We start from the raw sequence: 18161 nt of genomic DNA, 5'->3' as shown, positions 1-18161 counted from the left end.
TGATCTATATCAGTGTTTTTATTCTGCATGCATTTACCGTAGTACAGCAAGCTGGTATTATTCTGCACTGTGAGGAATTGATATTAAGGGCTCTTGTCTCCTCCTGCCTGCCAGGTTGTGGTAATCAATCCAGTGTGTGTCTTGTCTAGAATCTATTTTGTTTGTTGTTTGCTCTGCGGCACCTCGAAACTGCGCACTGTGTCTGTGTGAGTGAGGCGTGTGAGTGATTGGTTGCACATGTGTACATGTTTGGCATTCACAGTATTGCTTTCTTCCGGATATGAAGTGCGGGTCGTAGAGACCCCGATGGATGAGTCACCGTGTCACATGTCTCACTGTCCGGAACTGCCTCACTGTCAGTCTCTCACTGTGCTGCCCAAGACCATGTGTTTTCCATCACAATGACGAAGTGAAGCTTGTGGTGTCCACTCCTGTAAAGGCAAGACTCTGGAGCTCCTCCTGTCATTTAACTTCTGATTAATTTACTATGGTGGAGGAAGGACACCCCGCACCGTACCCTGATTCCAGTATTTACTCTTCACTCAGACTCATTAATTGTATGTTTGCCTTTTTTAATACTGTAAAATACCTAATCAGACCCTCACTGCTTGACTGCATGTCTCACTGCATGACTGGGATTTAGCGTCATCCCTGTTTAAAGAGGGTACAGCCTGGACCTCCCGTGTGCGTGATTATGGAGGCGTCATCACTGTCCTGGTCATAGGCAGCTCTATGTATTGGAGAGCAGAGTGGGGTAGTTCAGTTCCAGAGAGTAAAAGTCCAGACCAAGATTTCATTTTGACCAATCAACTGAGTACTCTGTGACTCCATATACTCAACTGGATGGTTGAAACAAAATCTTCGTCCGGACATTTACTCACTGGAATCGAATTACTCATTTCTGTTAGAGGGTGGTAAGGCTGAAGGACAGGTCTCCAGCTAGAATTATAATTTAGTAATTAATTGTCATTGGTGACACACCACAGCAAAGAAATGTGTTCTCTACATTTAACCTATATGTAACAATATGACATAGCAGGGGGCAGCTAATTCAGCGCCCAGGGAGCGGTGGTTGGGGGTGGTACCTTGCTCAGGGCACCTCAGTGGTGCCTTGCTGGTTGGGAATTCGAAACCAGTTTTATAAAGAAAAATATCCATCCATCCATTTTCCAAACCGCTTATCCTACTGGGTCATGGGGGGTCCGGAGCCTATCCCGGAAGCAATGGGCATGAGGCAGGGAACAAACCAGGATGGGGGGGGGGGGGGCAGCTCATCTAGTGTTAAACATATATTAAATAATCCTGAAAAGTAACAGTCATTAAAATTGCACTGCTTGCCAAGTTTTATTTCCTATAACAATATAAATGTTCTTTCGAAGCATAAACCCCACGCTCTCTGCAAATTTTATCACCCACATTTATAAATACCGGAACTGTATTGAAAAATAATGTTGCTTATTAAAGTAGGCAAGTGAGAATTTCAAGTTAGAGTTTCATCGTCCTTCGCATACACGACACTGCTTTCTGAGAAACTTACACGGCCATTACATTTTGAAGATGCTGTACACAGAGGGACACAATAGTGCTCAGTTTTCTCACTGGCGTCTGAAAATATACGGGTCCTCTGGCCATTCATTGTTAGAAAAAAATCAGATGTTACTTTGATACTATCTGTACCGTATATAAACACGGGTCCCGTCACAAAAGGTGACCCTCCTACCACCTCAGTTTTTGGTGATATTGCAACTCGCACATGCAAGGCCACCTCTGGCCAAATTGGGGCCCTAAGCAGAATTTTATTTTGACCCCCCCCCCCCCCCCCCCCGCATCCCATTACAAAATGACTGTATCACGAAATGCCATTTGGGTTTACAACCTTTATTAGTAAGAACAAATCAAATGAACAGCCTCTTTCAACAATGGAACAAGCCTTTTAAAGATGCACACGTCTGCAAGAGATGGCGACATTTTACCTCAATAAAAATAGCCCAAAACATCTATTGATAGCATAGATCGATGGGCTATAAACCTGAGATAACAAACGACCACCAACTGGACAATTAACCACTCCTTTTTCAACAGAGGTGAATGTATATGCAGTTAACAAGACATTCAATAAATGATAATCAGGGCCGCCGGAAAATGTAATCTCCAGTCCACATCTAGAATGATCCTCTCTTCTGCCTCATGATTAGCAGGGTAGCCGCTGGGGTGTTTATACCACAAAGTTTTTTATTTCAACAACAAACCCACCTTCACGTGAAGCACGAGCCTCCTCTTGTTATGACATTTTCTTTCATTTGCTTGCTCCTGATCCATATTGCCGTTTGGAGGCCATCTCTCCACCTGCATGGATCCAACTGCCTGTCGGCGCATTTGACCGCTGATTGGTCAAATGCTGCCTGCTGTCAATCACTGCGGCAATCGCATGCGGTGTCAGGTTACTGTTCTCTTTTTTTCCTCTCCTGCCTTGGGCTGACTTGGTGCTCTACGCGCGCCTCACGGCAGCGATGCACGTCCTTCGCACATTTGCAGAGAATGCGTCCCCTTGCGGAAATTAGGGCCCCCCATGGATCGTGGGGCCCTACGCACAGCGTGTGTTCTGCGGAGGGGCGGCGCTGCGCACATGTGTTGCGTTAATTCGTTGTGTAGGTGCACAAACGACATGTGGCACCAACGCAGAAAACATGCGTTGGCCATGATGCGTACGCATTGTGAGTGTCCACTTTCGATCAACTTTAAGACCTCTCTGGACTCTGTCTTTACCGTTATATTGGGTTATAGTGCGTCACAATGCCTGCAGAGAGCTTCTCAGTTTTCCTGCTTTTTAGCAGCTGGTTAAGATGTTATAACGTTATTTATTTATATATTTATTTATATATTTATTTTTACAGAGTAGGAGATAACATAAAGGAACAGAGTTATAAAACATGTAAATAAAAATACAAATAAAAAACAGAGACACTGATGTCTGTGCGGTTTGCTAAATTGCAGTATATCTTCACCAGGCATATTAGCATAATACTTCCCAGTACTTTCTATGGCATTTCTGTCAAAACGGTTGAACTTTAATAATTGGCGAGCTGAAGGGAGGCTTGGGGGCGGCAAAGCTCGCTTTACGTCCGCAACCCTTTCGCTTCTTCCCAAACAAGACTGTTCCCCAGTGCCCCACGGAAACAAGGTCCCAATTAGCGCGCGGTGCTGGAGCGGAGGGCTGCGGAGCTGGGCCTGGTGCCCCCGCCCCTGAGGCTGCCATGTGAGACGTGTGTTATGCCATCGAAACCACACAAGTCAGGTCCCCTTGTTAAAAGTTGTTTCAGAGGATTTCCTGGCACTGGGAAGGAGCTCTGTTATGTTTCCCGCTTCATTAAAACACCTGACGTGCGCTGCTTCTGCTCTCTGGTGACTAACCCCTTTTCGGGGGTATAGACATGCTTTAAAGGTGTTTTATACAGACATGAGTTTGAGAGACTGCTCTTGTCCACAGCACCACAAAGCTGTGGGTTCCAGGGATGGCACTGGCTTCAGTGCACCACTATGTTATTGGTTTGAGGGACAACCCTGATCTCATAGCACCACAATGTTGTGGGTTCAAGTGACAGCACTGGTCTTACAGAACCACAAAGCTGTGGCTTCCAGGGATGGCACTGGCTTCAGTGCACCACTATGTTATTGGTTTGAGGGTCAACCCTGATCTCATAGCACCACAATGTTGTGGGTTTGAGTGACTGCACTAGTCTTACAGCATTACAATGCTGTGGATGTGTAGGATGGTCCCAGTCAAACCAGGCGTCAGGACCTTGTGATTAACCGTCACATTATCCAGATGGCATTAGCTCCATAGTAGCATGATGCTTACAGGTTTTATACGGGTCGCCGACTCTCCCTATTCAGCACCTCCATCAAAAAACTCAGACTGCAAACATCAGGTGGCTTGGCATGGAAGAAGACGCTCCCTACGGCAGCCTGGATGGTACAAACAATGCCACGGGCATTTTGAATGCTCCATCTACTCCTGCCTGCATTTTGAATGCTCCAGCTACTCCTGCCTGGAAAGGCAGCCTCGCAGCAGAGTGGAGTCGTGATGGAGTGTAATTTCTTTTTTATTACGTGTTAATGTGCTTGTTCTTTTTTCATCTGCACCCCGAAGGCTGGCAGCCTCACGGTTTTCCAATCGTGCTTAATTGCTAATTAATGCTTCAGCGACGCGGGGCCTATGATTTCTGTTACTTAGAACGCAGCCTCGGTGCGTCCCCCTTGCCCCCCACTCCCCGTCGCTATTGAAGGATGCAAAAGATGGGAGGTTATTCCATTAGTTGCCTGCAGCGAGACCACGGCAGGGAGTATGGCGGCCGCATGTGACATCGCTACAGGTTTCCCGCCGACGCTGCTTAATTAGGCCAGAGATATGGGCCGCTAGCTAGCTCTGACTTTTGGGGCCAGTGCTGGCAAGACCTGAGGATTTGGGGGGTGTAGAAAACCCTTTGGGAGACCTCAGAATTTTCCAGAACTTGTCATAACTACCACAGATGGTTTTTGTAATGTAATTGGTCAGTACAGGAGCTACCAGCTCGCATCTGGCCGGAATTTCTGAGATACCAGGATGGGATTTCTGGGATCCCCAGAACCAAGTAGGCAACTAGGCATCGTTTTAGCAAAAAAGATGTTAATGCAGGACCGAGGGATTCTTCTTCTTCGTACTATCCTGGTCCGTCGTGGATGATTTCACAGTGACTGACTGTTGTGCGTTGTTGTGGACTCTCCCTAAAATGATCGATTTGGCTGATCGATAAAAACTGTAACTGACCGCAACAGACTGGAACTGGAAAGTTATACCACTGTGTCTGGTAATGGGAATTCCCAAAAACACTCTGGTGGCAGACTCACAGACGCAGATATTGGTCTATGTGTGCGAACATTGGCTAAATTTCAGTCCCATGACCTGGGATTTCCATAAGGAGGGGGCAGCTTTGCGAGCGGCCTCCCTGAAAATGCATTCTGATTTCTGCTCCATCTGTTGATGCGTCGTGTCTGTGAGCCTTTCGCTGAAGGAGGTGTGAATTCCGGCTGTCTCCTCCTCACTCATTTCCTATGATGCCTATGAACCATCTGCCAGGTGGAGCTGTGTGTCGAGTGGACTGACACCCCTAGAGGCAGATTCCCCACGATGACTGAGTCCGGTGCCCTCCCCCCCCCAGTGATATCCATCACCTGCGGAGATGTTCCACTGGCATGGTTCGGGAATCGCGGAAATCACTTTGGTGGGCTATCCGGTGCTCCATCTGTGACTGCTGTCCATCAGGTGCTATCATTCTATGATCCACCAAGATCCATTTTGTCACGCCAGAGCTGTTTTATGGGCTGCCGGTGTTTTGCCATCTGCGGTTCCAAGTCACCTGTTAATCTGGACCATAAATTCTGATTTTATGTTAATTTGGTTTATATAGTCCCTCCTCTATATATGTTCAGCACTTCATTCCAAATTATGAATGAATCATTAGCGAAGTAACTTAGCCAGTCCAGCGCAGCACATGCATACACACAGAGTTATACACTATGGGTGATCTAGAGATGCCATTTAGCCTAACTGCATGTGTTTAGTCTGTGGGAGGACATTGGAGAGCTCAGATGAAAGCTAAGCGACATGGTGAGACAATGCAACCTCCACACACAGAGGGCGGAGGCAGAATTCCAACCCCAGACCCTGCAGATGTGAGGGAACAGGCTACTACATCTTTCTGTGCTTTTTATTATACTCATACGAGATGGTTTGAGTGTTGGACTGTTTAGATGCTCTGCTCCTGGATCTAGTCCTGTAATCTTTTTTTCCTATATGAAGGAGGAAATGCTGATTAGCTTTAATTCACTTTGAGTCCTGTGTCACTGTACCTGGTGAACAAATACTCACAAAGGTGCAGCTTCTGTGTAAAAATGTCTTCCTCGTGTGAAACCACCAACCACATAGGTGGAGGAAAACGCTACATGTAATTTTTACGCTGATAATGAACATATCATTATTGTTCTCTTTATAATACAGCCCCCCACCCCCTTAACCAACTAGTAAAGGATTACCTAGAGCAGCAGGACTACGACTACATGTTGGTGCAGGTGAAGCTGCACCGTATGGTGGTGCGCTGGTTAGCACTGGCTCACACCTCCAGGACCTGGGTTCAAGTGTCCATCACGGCTCCATGTGTCTGGAGTTTGCATGTTCTCCCTGTGTTCTTGTGGAGTTTCTTGCAGGTTCTCTGGTTTCCTTCCCAGAGTCCAAAAACATGCTGTGGTTAATTCGAGTTCTGAAATTGCCCATTGCACCCCCTCCTGGGTTGTTCTCTGCCTTGCACCTACCTGTATAGCCTCCTGACTTCCCACTACCCTGAATAGGGCAAGTGGGTACAGAAAATTGATAATAAGTAAGATGTTTTCTGAAGTATCCACCTTTGAAATGCCAAACATGGTTGACTTGAACATAAACAGCTTTATTTTGTGTTTGATTGACAGGCATGGGAACAGTCATATGTCATGTCGTTGTTTGACTAGCTTACACCTCAGGACCTTTACAGCTTTGGCGATCGAAGATGTGCTACATAAAATGATGGTCCTTTCCAGAATGTTCTACTCTGTAACATTTAACGTTACAACTAACAGATTACTCAGTGTGCTGAAGCCATACTTGGAGAAGCATATGTTTGTATATTTGAGGCAGTAAAGATTTTATAGTGGCTGACTGTAGTATCGATTTATTCGGTGGCTATAAGGGGAGGGCTGTTAGATGTGACATTACACAGGACTTGTTGGACTAAGATGGCCCAAGTGCATAAGCGGATTGTCTGCTTTGAGAAATGAGAGCATTTCTTTTTAGTAAGACTTGGGCACCCACCAAAACAGTTCTAGGTTTCTTCTACTATAAATGCCACTCTCTGCCACTGATCTACATGTTGCTTAATCAGCATTCGAACCAGTCAGAACTGGTTTTGAGCTCACTCACCGTTCAGTGTTGGGCATTTTCCAGAAGCTACAAATCCAGACCAAGATTACCAACCAGTTGAGTCTCTCTGACTGGGATTCTTTGCTCAATTGGTTGGTAGAAACAAAATCTTGGTCTGGATGTGTAGCTTCTGGACCTGAATGGATGGAAGAGGCATGTTCAACAAGCTGTGTCTGTAAAAAATGGAGGTTGGTTTCCCTCTGCCTTAGCATGACGTTCAGATACGATCAGATGAGCTGTAGGGAGTTTCCTCTTTGTGTCGGACGTGTTCGCTGCAGCATGGTAATTTGTTTTTTTCTTCTTCGGACTTAAGGGAGAAGTATCATAAAGCAAGACAGCTCGTTCACTCTCTCTCTCAGGTGCACACTTATGCCAAAACGTTAGACACTGATGCAAAACGATGGATTCTTTTCTCAAGGACCGTTGAATGTGACTGTGGTTTTTCAGTGAATGGAGATGGTTCTGAGGGAAATGCAGGATACCATGAGAAGGCTCTGGAAGGTCTCACCCAGGGATGGATGGAGGGGTGACACCAATGGCCCCCTTTACGCAGGACCATGAAAGCACCGTGGCAGACGTGGGGACAGTACTGATGGTTACAGGATGTGTAGACTGAAGTCACAGTATTGCTTTATTCACAATAAAAAGTTCTTTATACAGTTAAGTATTACTTTTACTCTGAAAAGCTTCATTGGATCAGGAAACCAGTTCCAAACTGCGCCCTAAACAGCTCTAACAATGGGTCAGTGGGTCCAGTTTTGTTTCAGGCTGCAGGCAACCTCAGTCCACAACCGGCCTTTGGAAAATGAGGTCTGTGCCTCAAGCTGCGTTCCCAGACCATCCACAGTTTATGAAAAAGGGAAGAATTGCCATTTCTGCAGAGGAAATAGCATAAATTTACTCCGTTATTACTTTTATTCTGTTTAATAAGAGTATTTTGAGTGGGCCGCATCCCGTCGGCTGACAGCGGAGTAGAGATGTGTCAGGAGGAGATGCGGCGGCTCTGAAACGGCACGCAGGACCGAGAGCGGGCGGCCCTGGCGGAGCCGCGTGGGCGGGATGAGAGGAGCCTGCAGAAAGAGCTGGGATTGGCCACGCGGGCGGGATCTGGGCGGAGGAACGGAAGCCGGGGGTGGGGGAGGGGGGGCGGATGGGGATTTGATGCTCGTCACGCGGTGGGGTATTTTTATCCGTCAGACAGGTGAGAGGACAGCCCTGCGAGGAGGGCGGAAGCGGCAGGCGCCGTGCAAAGGCAGGCTCTGTGTAGGAGCTGTGACTGAGGGACTGTGGGATATGTCTAACGAGCTGCGCTGGAGGACTCCTCGTGTGCACGTGTGGTAGTGTTTGTGTGTGTGTGTGTGTGTGTGTGTGTGTGTGTGTGTGTGTATGGATTATATTGCATTGTGGGGACCACATGTCGCCCACAATGTAATTAAAACCTGTTATTTTGATGTTGTGGGGAACATTTTTCAGCTTCCTACGAAGATTTGTAAATGCGATCAAAAGGTTTGGTTACTTATGGTTAAGGTTATGGCTGGGTAGGGGTTTAGGTTGTCATGTTGGGATTAGAGTTTTCCTCATAAAAATTAATGGAGAGTCCCCACAAAGATATAATTACAAACCTGTCTGTGTGTGTGTGTGTGTGTGTGTGTGTGTGTGTGTGTGTGTGTGTGCGTGCATGCATGTGATATGGCTATGCAATATTTTTTAAAGGCAAATCTCTGTATTTGACAGGAAAAAAACATTATTTAACATGTTTCCTTTGTAAATATTACAAAAATATTACAGCCGAAATTGAGTCTCATTATATCTCCCAGCTTCCAGGTTCATGGCGTCGCTGTTTGGCATCCGACTGGTGTGATGCCACCTTCCTCTCTGTTTTATATCAAACACAAGAATAATGTCATAATAATCTGATAATAATCTAATTTTCTGCTGCGCATGTGCACTCGGCCTGTTATTACGAGCGCTACAGTTATGCTGTGATGTTTTAATTACCTTGGCTCTCGGTGCAAAGCTACGAAAATAATTTATTGTACGGAGGCAGGAAGGAGATCGTTATTCATTGATCCCCTAGGGGTTGCGTCTCAGCTGTGCTTGGGAACGCTCTTTATAATGCCGGTAATCCTCGGCACGACGTTTCGCTCACTTACAGGGATGGGGGTGGCTTTAGGGGTGTTTTGAAACTGCTCAGGTGTCATTCATCTGGATTGGAACTGTCACCATCACCAAGCGCTACCATGTCTGACACGCAGAAAAAAAATAAAAGATAAAAAAAAACAAAATTTCACCCTGCAGGACACTGTTATCTATCTAGTTATTACACGCTGCTTGAAAGGAAATATGACATAAAAATTAAATTATCTATTTTGTCACCAGAGGGTTTTCAGTTTTGCAATATGAGCAGAAAACTTATGCTAAATCTCTGATTTATCTCCCAGCCGCTATAGAAGATCTCTTTCCTGATCTGGTATATCGATAGCATTGTAGGGTAAGCAGGCTGTTCTCCTTGGAGATACAGGTACTGCAGGGAGTATAGCGCAGGGAAAACTCCCACAATTATGCGCTTAGAAAATGCGATTTTAACCATGGTAAATACAAGGAATGACCCGAGAACCGGGGGAAAGAACAGGTGAAATCTGCACGTGAGATGTTTATGGGGACAGAACCCTCGCACAGCACAACAGAGACCACGTGATCCCTGATATTATTAGACCCTGTGAGATGTGGACTGCAGCTTGAGTTTACCTGAGCAGGTTTTATGGAGATCTTGCAAGGGCTTTTAATGAAGATCTTTGGGAGCAGATTGCTCTTTTTACCGACGAGGTTCTTGGGGTGCATGGCGCCTAGTTCCTGCTCCCTTATCTTCACCCCAGGATTCTTGCTTAGTTTGAGGTCTCATCCATCCGTTCTGGGACTCGGAGTCTCTCGGCAACAATGACACCAACACAAGAGCTCACCTGAGGCCCTCCCCTGGGCCTACATACAATTAGCACCCGGGAGCTGGTCTGACTGCAGTGCGGTCTAATTTAATGAGCCCTCCTATTACCAAGGGGCTTGTGCCAGCTGCTCCCCCAATCAGCTACAGCTCAGAGTCCATTAGCTGGCAATGGGGGATAATCCCTCCAACCAATTGTGATCATCCTTTGAATCTGCTTATTTGCACGACAACACACCTCACTATTGACAAAGAGGGCATCTAGAGGTACGTAGGTATACCAACCATGTCGGAAAAGTAGGTAAAATTTTACACGTGACCGTTAAGTCGTTTGTTGCTTAATGAAAAAAATACTTCAATAGGTGTAATAGCAGTTTTGTCAGCTACTTTATTATTTTTAGGGAGATGTATTTTTAAGATCTGTCACAGACAATTCCCCCAGCGGCTGGTCACTATGTCTGTGATATAACTTGAAAATTGGAGGAAGGGGAGAGTGACAGCACTTGTCCATGAGGAACGAAAGCGGGGGCCAGAATGAATTAGCGCCACATAGCACATTCAGCGAAAACTACACCCAGATGTCACGGGGGGTACTGCTTTTAAAAATAAAATTTGTCTCGCTTTAAAACAAACCTCAAAGACTTGTAACTCTCTGTTCCTTCTGTGGAGGGAGAGAATAAACTTCCTTTCAGCTCACAGCTGTTCGGCTCTAAGCTGAGGCTGCTGCTTAACTGCCTGATGTTTCCTTTTCTTAAAAGAAGGCGCTGCAGTTTTCTCCCACTTTTGAGCCGTAAGTAGCTTTTAGCGGATCACGTCTGAAGCCAACACTTCAGGAGAAGGCGTTTGAAATCGGAAAAAAAGCAGTGGGAAATTAGCAGAAGTTTCCAGATTAATTGCTTGTGGGTTTTAAACTTGCGGTCTGCCACCCCTTGTGGGTCCATGGAGCAGTTGCAGGGGGCCCACAAAAACTTACAGTACTGTCAATTTCCTGTATTGTTATCTGCTTCACAAAATGAGAAAAATGTTCAGAAATGTATGTGCTCACACATAAGTCATAGGTTCTAGCTTATTATCATTTGGTGGTTCCTGGTTTACGGAAGGTTCCAACCCCCCGGCCTGGCAGAAGGAGAGATGCAGTAGCGCATGCCTGTGACTGACTTCTGTCTGCTTTTCTTCCAGGGGGCGGGCTTCTCCTCCTGGCCTTGTGGCTTCAGTCGGCGTCCGCGGTGCCGGGCTGCCCGGCCATGTGCGTGTGCTACGACGAGCCTCGACCCACCCTGGCCTGCCAGCAGCAGGGACTTTCCTCCATACCCACTGAAATCCCCGAGCGGAGCCAGAGGATATTCCTCCAGAGTAACCGGCTAACGGTAGTGCGCTCCACTAGCTTCAGCTGCTGCCGGAACCTGACGGTGCTGTGGCTATACTCCAATGACATCAGCCACATCGAAGCGGGCGCCTTCTACGGCCTGGGCAAGCTGGAGGAGCTGGACATCGGCGACAACGGCAACATGAGGATCATCAGCTCCACGGCCTTCCGGGGACTCACGCGGTTACACACCCTGCACCTTCACAGGTGTGGGCTCTCTGAGCTTCCAGTCGGAGTTTTCCGTGGGCTACATTCCCTGCAGTACCTGTATCTCCAGGATAACAACTTGCTTACCCTACACGACAACACGTTCATGGACCTCGCCAACCTATCCTACCTTTTCCTCCATAACAACAAAATCAAGACTGTGTCCGACCACATGTTGCGTGGCTTGGTCAACCTGGACCGCTTGCTGCTCCACCAGAACCGTGTCACTTTCATCCAACAAAGAGCTTTCCATGACTTGGGCAAGCTGACCACCTTATATTTGTTTTACAACAATCTGACTGTGCTCACAGGGGAGACCATGGAACCTATGGCATCGCTGCAGTACTTGCGTCTTAACGGGAACCAATGGATATGCGACTGCAGGGCTCGGACGCTCTGGGAATGGTTCAAGCGATTCAAAGGGTCCAGCTCAGCACTGGAGTGTCACGTTCCTGCTAGTTTGGCAGGGAAGGATTTGAAAAGACTGAAGAGCAGTGATTTAGAGGGGTGTGTCGATAGCACTCTTCATACATGGACTGGGATCTTTGGTGCCAAGGCTTGGCCAGGAAAGTATCCAACTACTGAGGCTCCTCTCTGGGGAGGAACTCCCCGGTGCTGCCTGCCGGACAGTGACAAATCGTCTATCATTTCCAGCAAAGGCCTGCCGGATCCTTCCTTGTACAACAGCCGGCAGATCACCAACAGCTCCCCTAAAGAGAAGGAGAATATTGCTAAGACTAAGTTCTTAGAGGTGGACCAATCGGAGAATGGCACCCGGAACAAGCAGAACCTGAACGACGGTCCAGGCAACTCCAACATGAACCAGGCCCCGGGAAAAGTGAAACCAGACGTCTCTGATGACCTGGAATCTTCCACGGATCCCTCCAGTAAGAAGAAATGCTCAAAGAACCTCAGCTCAGACACGCAATGCCCCAAAGGCAAAGCAGCCCTGCTTCGAACACTGGATATCCTTATTTTACCTGTGCTCTGGTCCTCCTTATTCACATGTTGGACTTGGTGAGGGATGGGAGGCAACCTGGACAACGATGCTTCCCAAAAACATTGGGAAGCCAAACATGCCGTGACTTCCAAAGACTTCCGTAGGGAAAGGGGAAGGGCAGACTGTAGATCTTAAAAGAAAAATTAATAAAAGACCTGAAAGGAAAAGAATGGATGCCTTTATAAAGTATACAGCACCTATTGTAAATAAAAAACAGTGCCCAAATCATTTGTTCAAGGATCTCCCAACCAACTGAGGTGCACCACAAGTGCTGCTCAGCTCCCCTCGAAGCATCAACGCTTTTGCTGCAAAGATAGCGACTAGCCAGTCACCGAAAATATCGTCACTTTAGGGCAGAATGCACACATGCTGTCAGACTAAGAATGTTCTAGGTGTTTTCTTTTCACAACAAACCCAAAGACATGTTGGATTTTCTTTCCCCATTCGTTTTTATTTTTCCAGAAGAATTGATGCATTTTTGTTCGATGCTAATATTTTTATTATTTTTTAATATTCACAAGTGTTCAGCTACAGATATTCTTCTCTATTTCAGTTTTGTCCTGCCGTCATTCCGTGGCCGCGGAGAGCATTCGCTTACGGGTGCTGTCTGTCTGTTCACTGAGGTTGTTGTATATTATAGATATGCATTATTTTACTTGTGACCAACCATAAATATAAATAAAGTATTCTTTTTTCCTAAATCAGTATAATTATTATCATTAATTTTTATTCTATGGTAGTGGTTCTCAGTCTGTGGTACTTGGATGGCTGCCAGGTCGTACCTGAGAAGATTTAAATAGATGTAAAATTTTTATATATACAGCTCTCAAGAAATTAAGAGACCGCAGTCCAACTTTTTGTTTCACTGATTTCTCTGAATGGGTCTTAGTTGATTATATATATATATATATATATATATATATATATATATATATATATATATATATATATATATATATATATGTTATGAACTGTCCTACCAGTGCACTTCACACCTGCACTTAATGTTTCCTGTTCCTTTTGAAGGTCATTGGATGCCATCCTACGATTCATGAGAAACTGCCGTATAAATTAATCAGTCATCTCTGGCATTAGAAAGTAATTTCCGCTCGTTACCTGGCTGGTTTCTGGTCGTTCCCAGTGTCTCCTGCTTCACCTTATTCTTCTGTACTGCTGTCTTAGATATTTTGAACATGGAAGCAGCCTGCTGCTCAGTGTAGCCTTCTGCCGGCAGAATCACGATTAAACCAGGATTTAAAAATGCAATAAAAAAAAAATACATACACAAACACACACATATATATAGTGGTCTCAGTTTTTTCTAGAGTTGTGTTTTCTATGTATTATTTTATATATGTTTATATACAATGATTTAGGACAGGTGAAGGTCACCTACTCAATCCTGCACATGCTGATTCTTGTGCTTCAGTCTGCACTTAAAGCCAACTCATCTCCAGCATCTCAAAGCTTTGCCATGCCAAGCTGGCTTAACCCCCCCCCCCCCCTGCACCCAACCACCCTGAAATGTTTTTGTATATCTTTTTGCCTTGCGGTTCTGTTTCGGTCTTTTCCAATGTGACACTTGGTCCAAAAAGTTTGAAAACCACTTCTCTAAGCTAACAGACAAACAGCCAGCTTGCAGAAAGTTTGTAATTATGAAAGTTATAATTATAATTATGCATCTGTAATTATAATTATAACTGCTTTACTGTTCTATTATTAAAAACCCTGAGTAAATGTCAGTTGACTATGCAGAGTACTATTGCTCTAGCAATAAAGAGGCAATCAATCGGGCCTGTTTCTGTCTGGAAGCCCCGGAGTTCTTTCATTTAGCTTGTTCTCTGTACTCGGTCGGCATGATTAAGAGTGCAGGTTCGGAGGTGGGATGGACAACCCAGAGTCTCCGGGGTGACAGGCAGGCAGATCCCGGTGAATTGCCCCTTCATTCCACGTGACAGCCTGCTCTCTGAGACTTCGAGTCACTTCGCGAATCAGTCACGCATAATCGAGCGATGTCGCCTAGTGATGTCTGTAGTAATCCTAAATGTTGTAGAAACTGCAGTCACCACAAACATTTATAGCTATGTTTTATGTACAGATGTACAGAAGATGTGCGAGCTTATGGTCAGGATCTCATGTGAGTATAGGGTCAAGTCCAAAAACTAGACCCCAGCACTGAACCTATGTAAGCATATGGCCATGTCCTGGACCCACAGTCCTCACCAACCCCTGCCTGAATCCTACATACAGACATATAGAGTTGTTCTTTCCCTCCTGTAGATACCTGGGCAGCAGTCCATCTTAACACTATATTTGCATCATTTCCGAACTCCAGCCATTTGTATCAGGACTGTATCAGTACCATTTAACTATGGGACCACTTAGTCACTTGTTCTGATGGCAGAACAACAAACTGACCAATCAGATTAGAGAGAAGGTGGGTCTAATCAACTAGAGGAGACTTGAACCCACTTCCTCTACAACCTGATTGGTTATCTCTCTTAACCAATAATTTTTTGTTCCTACCTTTTGTGTAAGACAAAAGTAGAGTGTGTATCTCACTATAGAGGTAATTGTAAAATGTGTAACCAATGGGAAGTTCCACTTCCTATGTAAAAAGAGATGTGCTATGACTCTGTATCCGGTGGCAATACCTGATTCCAGCTTAAAGACAAGCCATCAGCCTGTGCCCACTTTTTTTCCTCTCCACGGGCCCCTCCTGTACTTTCCACAGTTCCTCCCGGCGAGAGCCGAAAGTCACATGGGAGTGGAGGCCAGCATGTGCACGTTTGCTGGGTCGCCCCGGCGATAAGGCGGCAGTCCAATCCTGCAGCACCTGTTATCTTGGGTACAGCGCTTCAGTGCCCCCACTCTGAGGTGTGCTAATACCCCCGGCTAATCGGCAGCACAGGAAAGAGAAGAGAGGAGATTGGCTGATAGCCATGTCACGGCCTTCTCTCTGAACAAGATCCGTCACGGGAAAATTTCTCTGAAAAGCAACTCGGATGAAGAGAAGCGTTGAGCCAGACTTTCCCAGAGCCATTAAAATGAATCTGTGCCGGTTCCCATTAACAATACACCTGCGGTGTAAATGTACACATCTGGAATATTTCCAGGCTGCAGTAATGATTGTAAAAAGTTGGTAGAGACATTTAAAGCAATATTGGCGAATTGAGAAGGTAAATAATTACAGCTTCCATCTGATCGACGCCTTCAAATGCATGAAGAGGCCTTTGAGTTTTCCACCGTTGTGAATTTTCAGACTATTTTTTTGTCTACGTGCGTTCGCACCGCGAGATGGCTGCCAGGCGCTTCCTGACAGTTCGGAAGCACAGGGAAAACCTCGGGGACCGTGTCTGTGTCTCGCACTCAAGGCACCTGACAAGAATCGGCAAGAACCAAACTTTGCATTATTCATTCAACAAGCAGACCCCCTGTCCCCCCCAGTCCCCCCCCCCCCCCCCATCTGTATGTTTTTTCTTGGGCGGCCTGCAGAGCACATGGAGTTCTGAATTTCCCTCCCTTTTCGCTGCAGGGTATTTACACAGGCAGTTAATGTTAATAGTCTCGCTCTGAGGTGAAACAGAAGTGGCCTCCTGGGGTTTCAACTTCGGGGAGGGGGGGGTCACCAAATGCTAATACGCTTCCCCAGATGCGGACTTCCGCTTCATTAAGGCAAGATAAAGTCAGTCAGCTGGTTCTCGTACATTGATGGACGAATAAAGGCCAACAAATGCTGTCCCACCGATTGTCACAAGAGATATTCTTGCTTCTTACAACCAAGCAAACGCAAAAGGCTTATGTTCGCATCTCAACAATGCAAATATCTTTCACGTACTGTATGTCCATGAATTCCGTTGATGGCATTCAATCTCCTGCTGTTATTTATACTCACATTACAGATCATATTTATATATTCATATTTAGATTTTTCTTATTTAAGAGCGTAGCTATTAAGAAATACTTCCACTAATTACCTGATATTTATTGAAGCAACTGTGCTTTCAGGTCCAGCATAAGAATCATCCTGTTCTCTGACCACTTGGTGGTTTTCTAAGGGGCAGAGGGCATTGGGAACCACAATCTGAAGGTGCTACCAAGGATGTGTCACACCCAAGCATGCTGAACGCTTATGATGGGTGAAGAGAGAATCCAGCCCTTAAGGAAACAGCAGGAAAAGTCCCGTAGCACATTAGCATTGAAAATTATTCAGTATGGAAACAACAGTGACAGTTAGCATAGCTAGTGGTGGAAAAAGTATTCAATTTTCATACTTAGGAAAAAGTATACATACCACACCAAACTGTTACTCAAGTAAATGTCATCCAATAAATTTTCACTCAATAAAGAGTCCTGGTTTTCGAAGTACGTCAGTAAAACTAAGGCCTACCGTACATTTAAATGTATTGATTGATGCCATGACATGGTGGTGCAGAAGTCAGCACTGTTGCCTAAGACCTCCAGGATCAGGGTTCGAGTCTCCGCCATGGCTACATGCGTGTGGAGTTGCATGTTCGGCCTTGTTGCCGTGGGGTGTCCTCTGGGTACTGCGGTTTCCCCCCACAGTCCAAAAACATGCTGAGGCTTAAAGAAGTTACCAAACCGTGCACTGATGTATATGTGAATGGTGTGAGCGAATGGTGTGTGAGCAAATGGTGTGTGAGCGAATGGTGTGTGAGTGAATGGTGTGTGAGTGAATGATGTGAGTGAATGGTGTGTGAGTGAATGGTGTGTGAGCGAATGGTGTGTGAGTGAATGATGTGAGTGAATGGTGTGTGAGTGAATGATGTGAGTGAATGGTGTGTGAGTGAATGGTGTGTGAGCGAATGGTGTGTGAGCGAATGGTGTGTGAGTGAATGATGTGAGTGAATGGTGTGTGAGTGAATGGTGTGTGAGCGAATGGTGTGTGAGCGAATGGTGTGTGAGCGAATGGTGTGTGAGTGAATGATGTGAGTGAATGGTGTGTGAGTGAATGATGTGAGTGAATGGTGTGTGAGTGAATGGTGTGTGAGCGAATGGTGTGTGAGCGAATGGTGTGTGAGCGAATGGTGTGTGAGTGAATGGTGTGTGAGTGAATGATGTGAGTGAATGGTGTGTGAGTGAATGGTGTGTGAGCGAATGGTGTGTGAGTGAATGATGTGAGTGAATGGTGTGTGAGTGAATGATGTGTGAGTGAATGGTGTGTGAGCGAATGGTGTGTGAGCGAATGGTGTGTGAGCGAATGGTGTGTGAGTGAATGATGTGAGTGAATGGTGTGTGAGTGAATGGTGTGTGAGCGAATGGTGTGTGAGCGAATGGTGTGTGAGCGAATGGTGTGTGAGTGAATGATGTGAGTGAATGGTGTGTGAGTGAATGATGTGAGTGAATGGTGTGTGAGTGAATGGTGTGTGAGCGAATGGTGTGTGAGCGAATGGTGTGTGAGCGAATGGTGTGTGAGTGAATGATGTGAGTGAATGGTGTGTGAGTGAATGATGTGAGTGAATGGTGTGTGAACGTGCCCTGTAATAGGTTGGTGCCCCATCGTGTTCCCTGTCTTCCGCCCATAGGCACCAGACTCCCTGTGATCCTTTGTTGGAAAAGTGGTTACAGAAATTGAATGGATGGATGATCTTGCCAAACACAATATATCCATTTATATTCACTCAAGACAGGTTTGAGTACA

At 45.9% G+C, this 18161-nt stretch overlaps 1 protein-coding gene across 1 annotated transcript in view; it reads left to right on the top strand.

The window, feature by feature from the left end:
* Positions 1-13209, top strand: part of LOC125745684 (reticulon-4 receptor-like) — a 42339-nt gene extending 29130 nt beyond the window's left edge. The window contains exon 2 of the mRNA XM_049018752.1: positions 11106-13209. Coding sequence (XP_048874709.1) covers positions 11106-12520 — 1415 coding nt within the window. The 3' untranslated portion in view covers positions 12521-13209. The remainder of the gene's footprint in view (positions 1-11105) is intronic.
* Positions 13210-18161: the final 4952 nt, after the last annotated feature.

Source organism: Brienomyrus brachyistius, chromosome 7 (genome assembly GCF_023856365.1).
Source record: "Brienomyrus brachyistius isolate T26 chromosome 7, BBRACH_0.4, whole genome shotgun sequence".
Lineage (NCBI taxonomy): Eukaryota > Metazoa > Chordata > Actinopteri > Osteoglossiformes > Mormyridae > Brienomyrus > Brienomyrus brachyistius.
The sequence above is the reverse complement of the archived record's forward strand: the minus strand, read 5'-3'. Positions and strand labels throughout refer to the sequence as shown.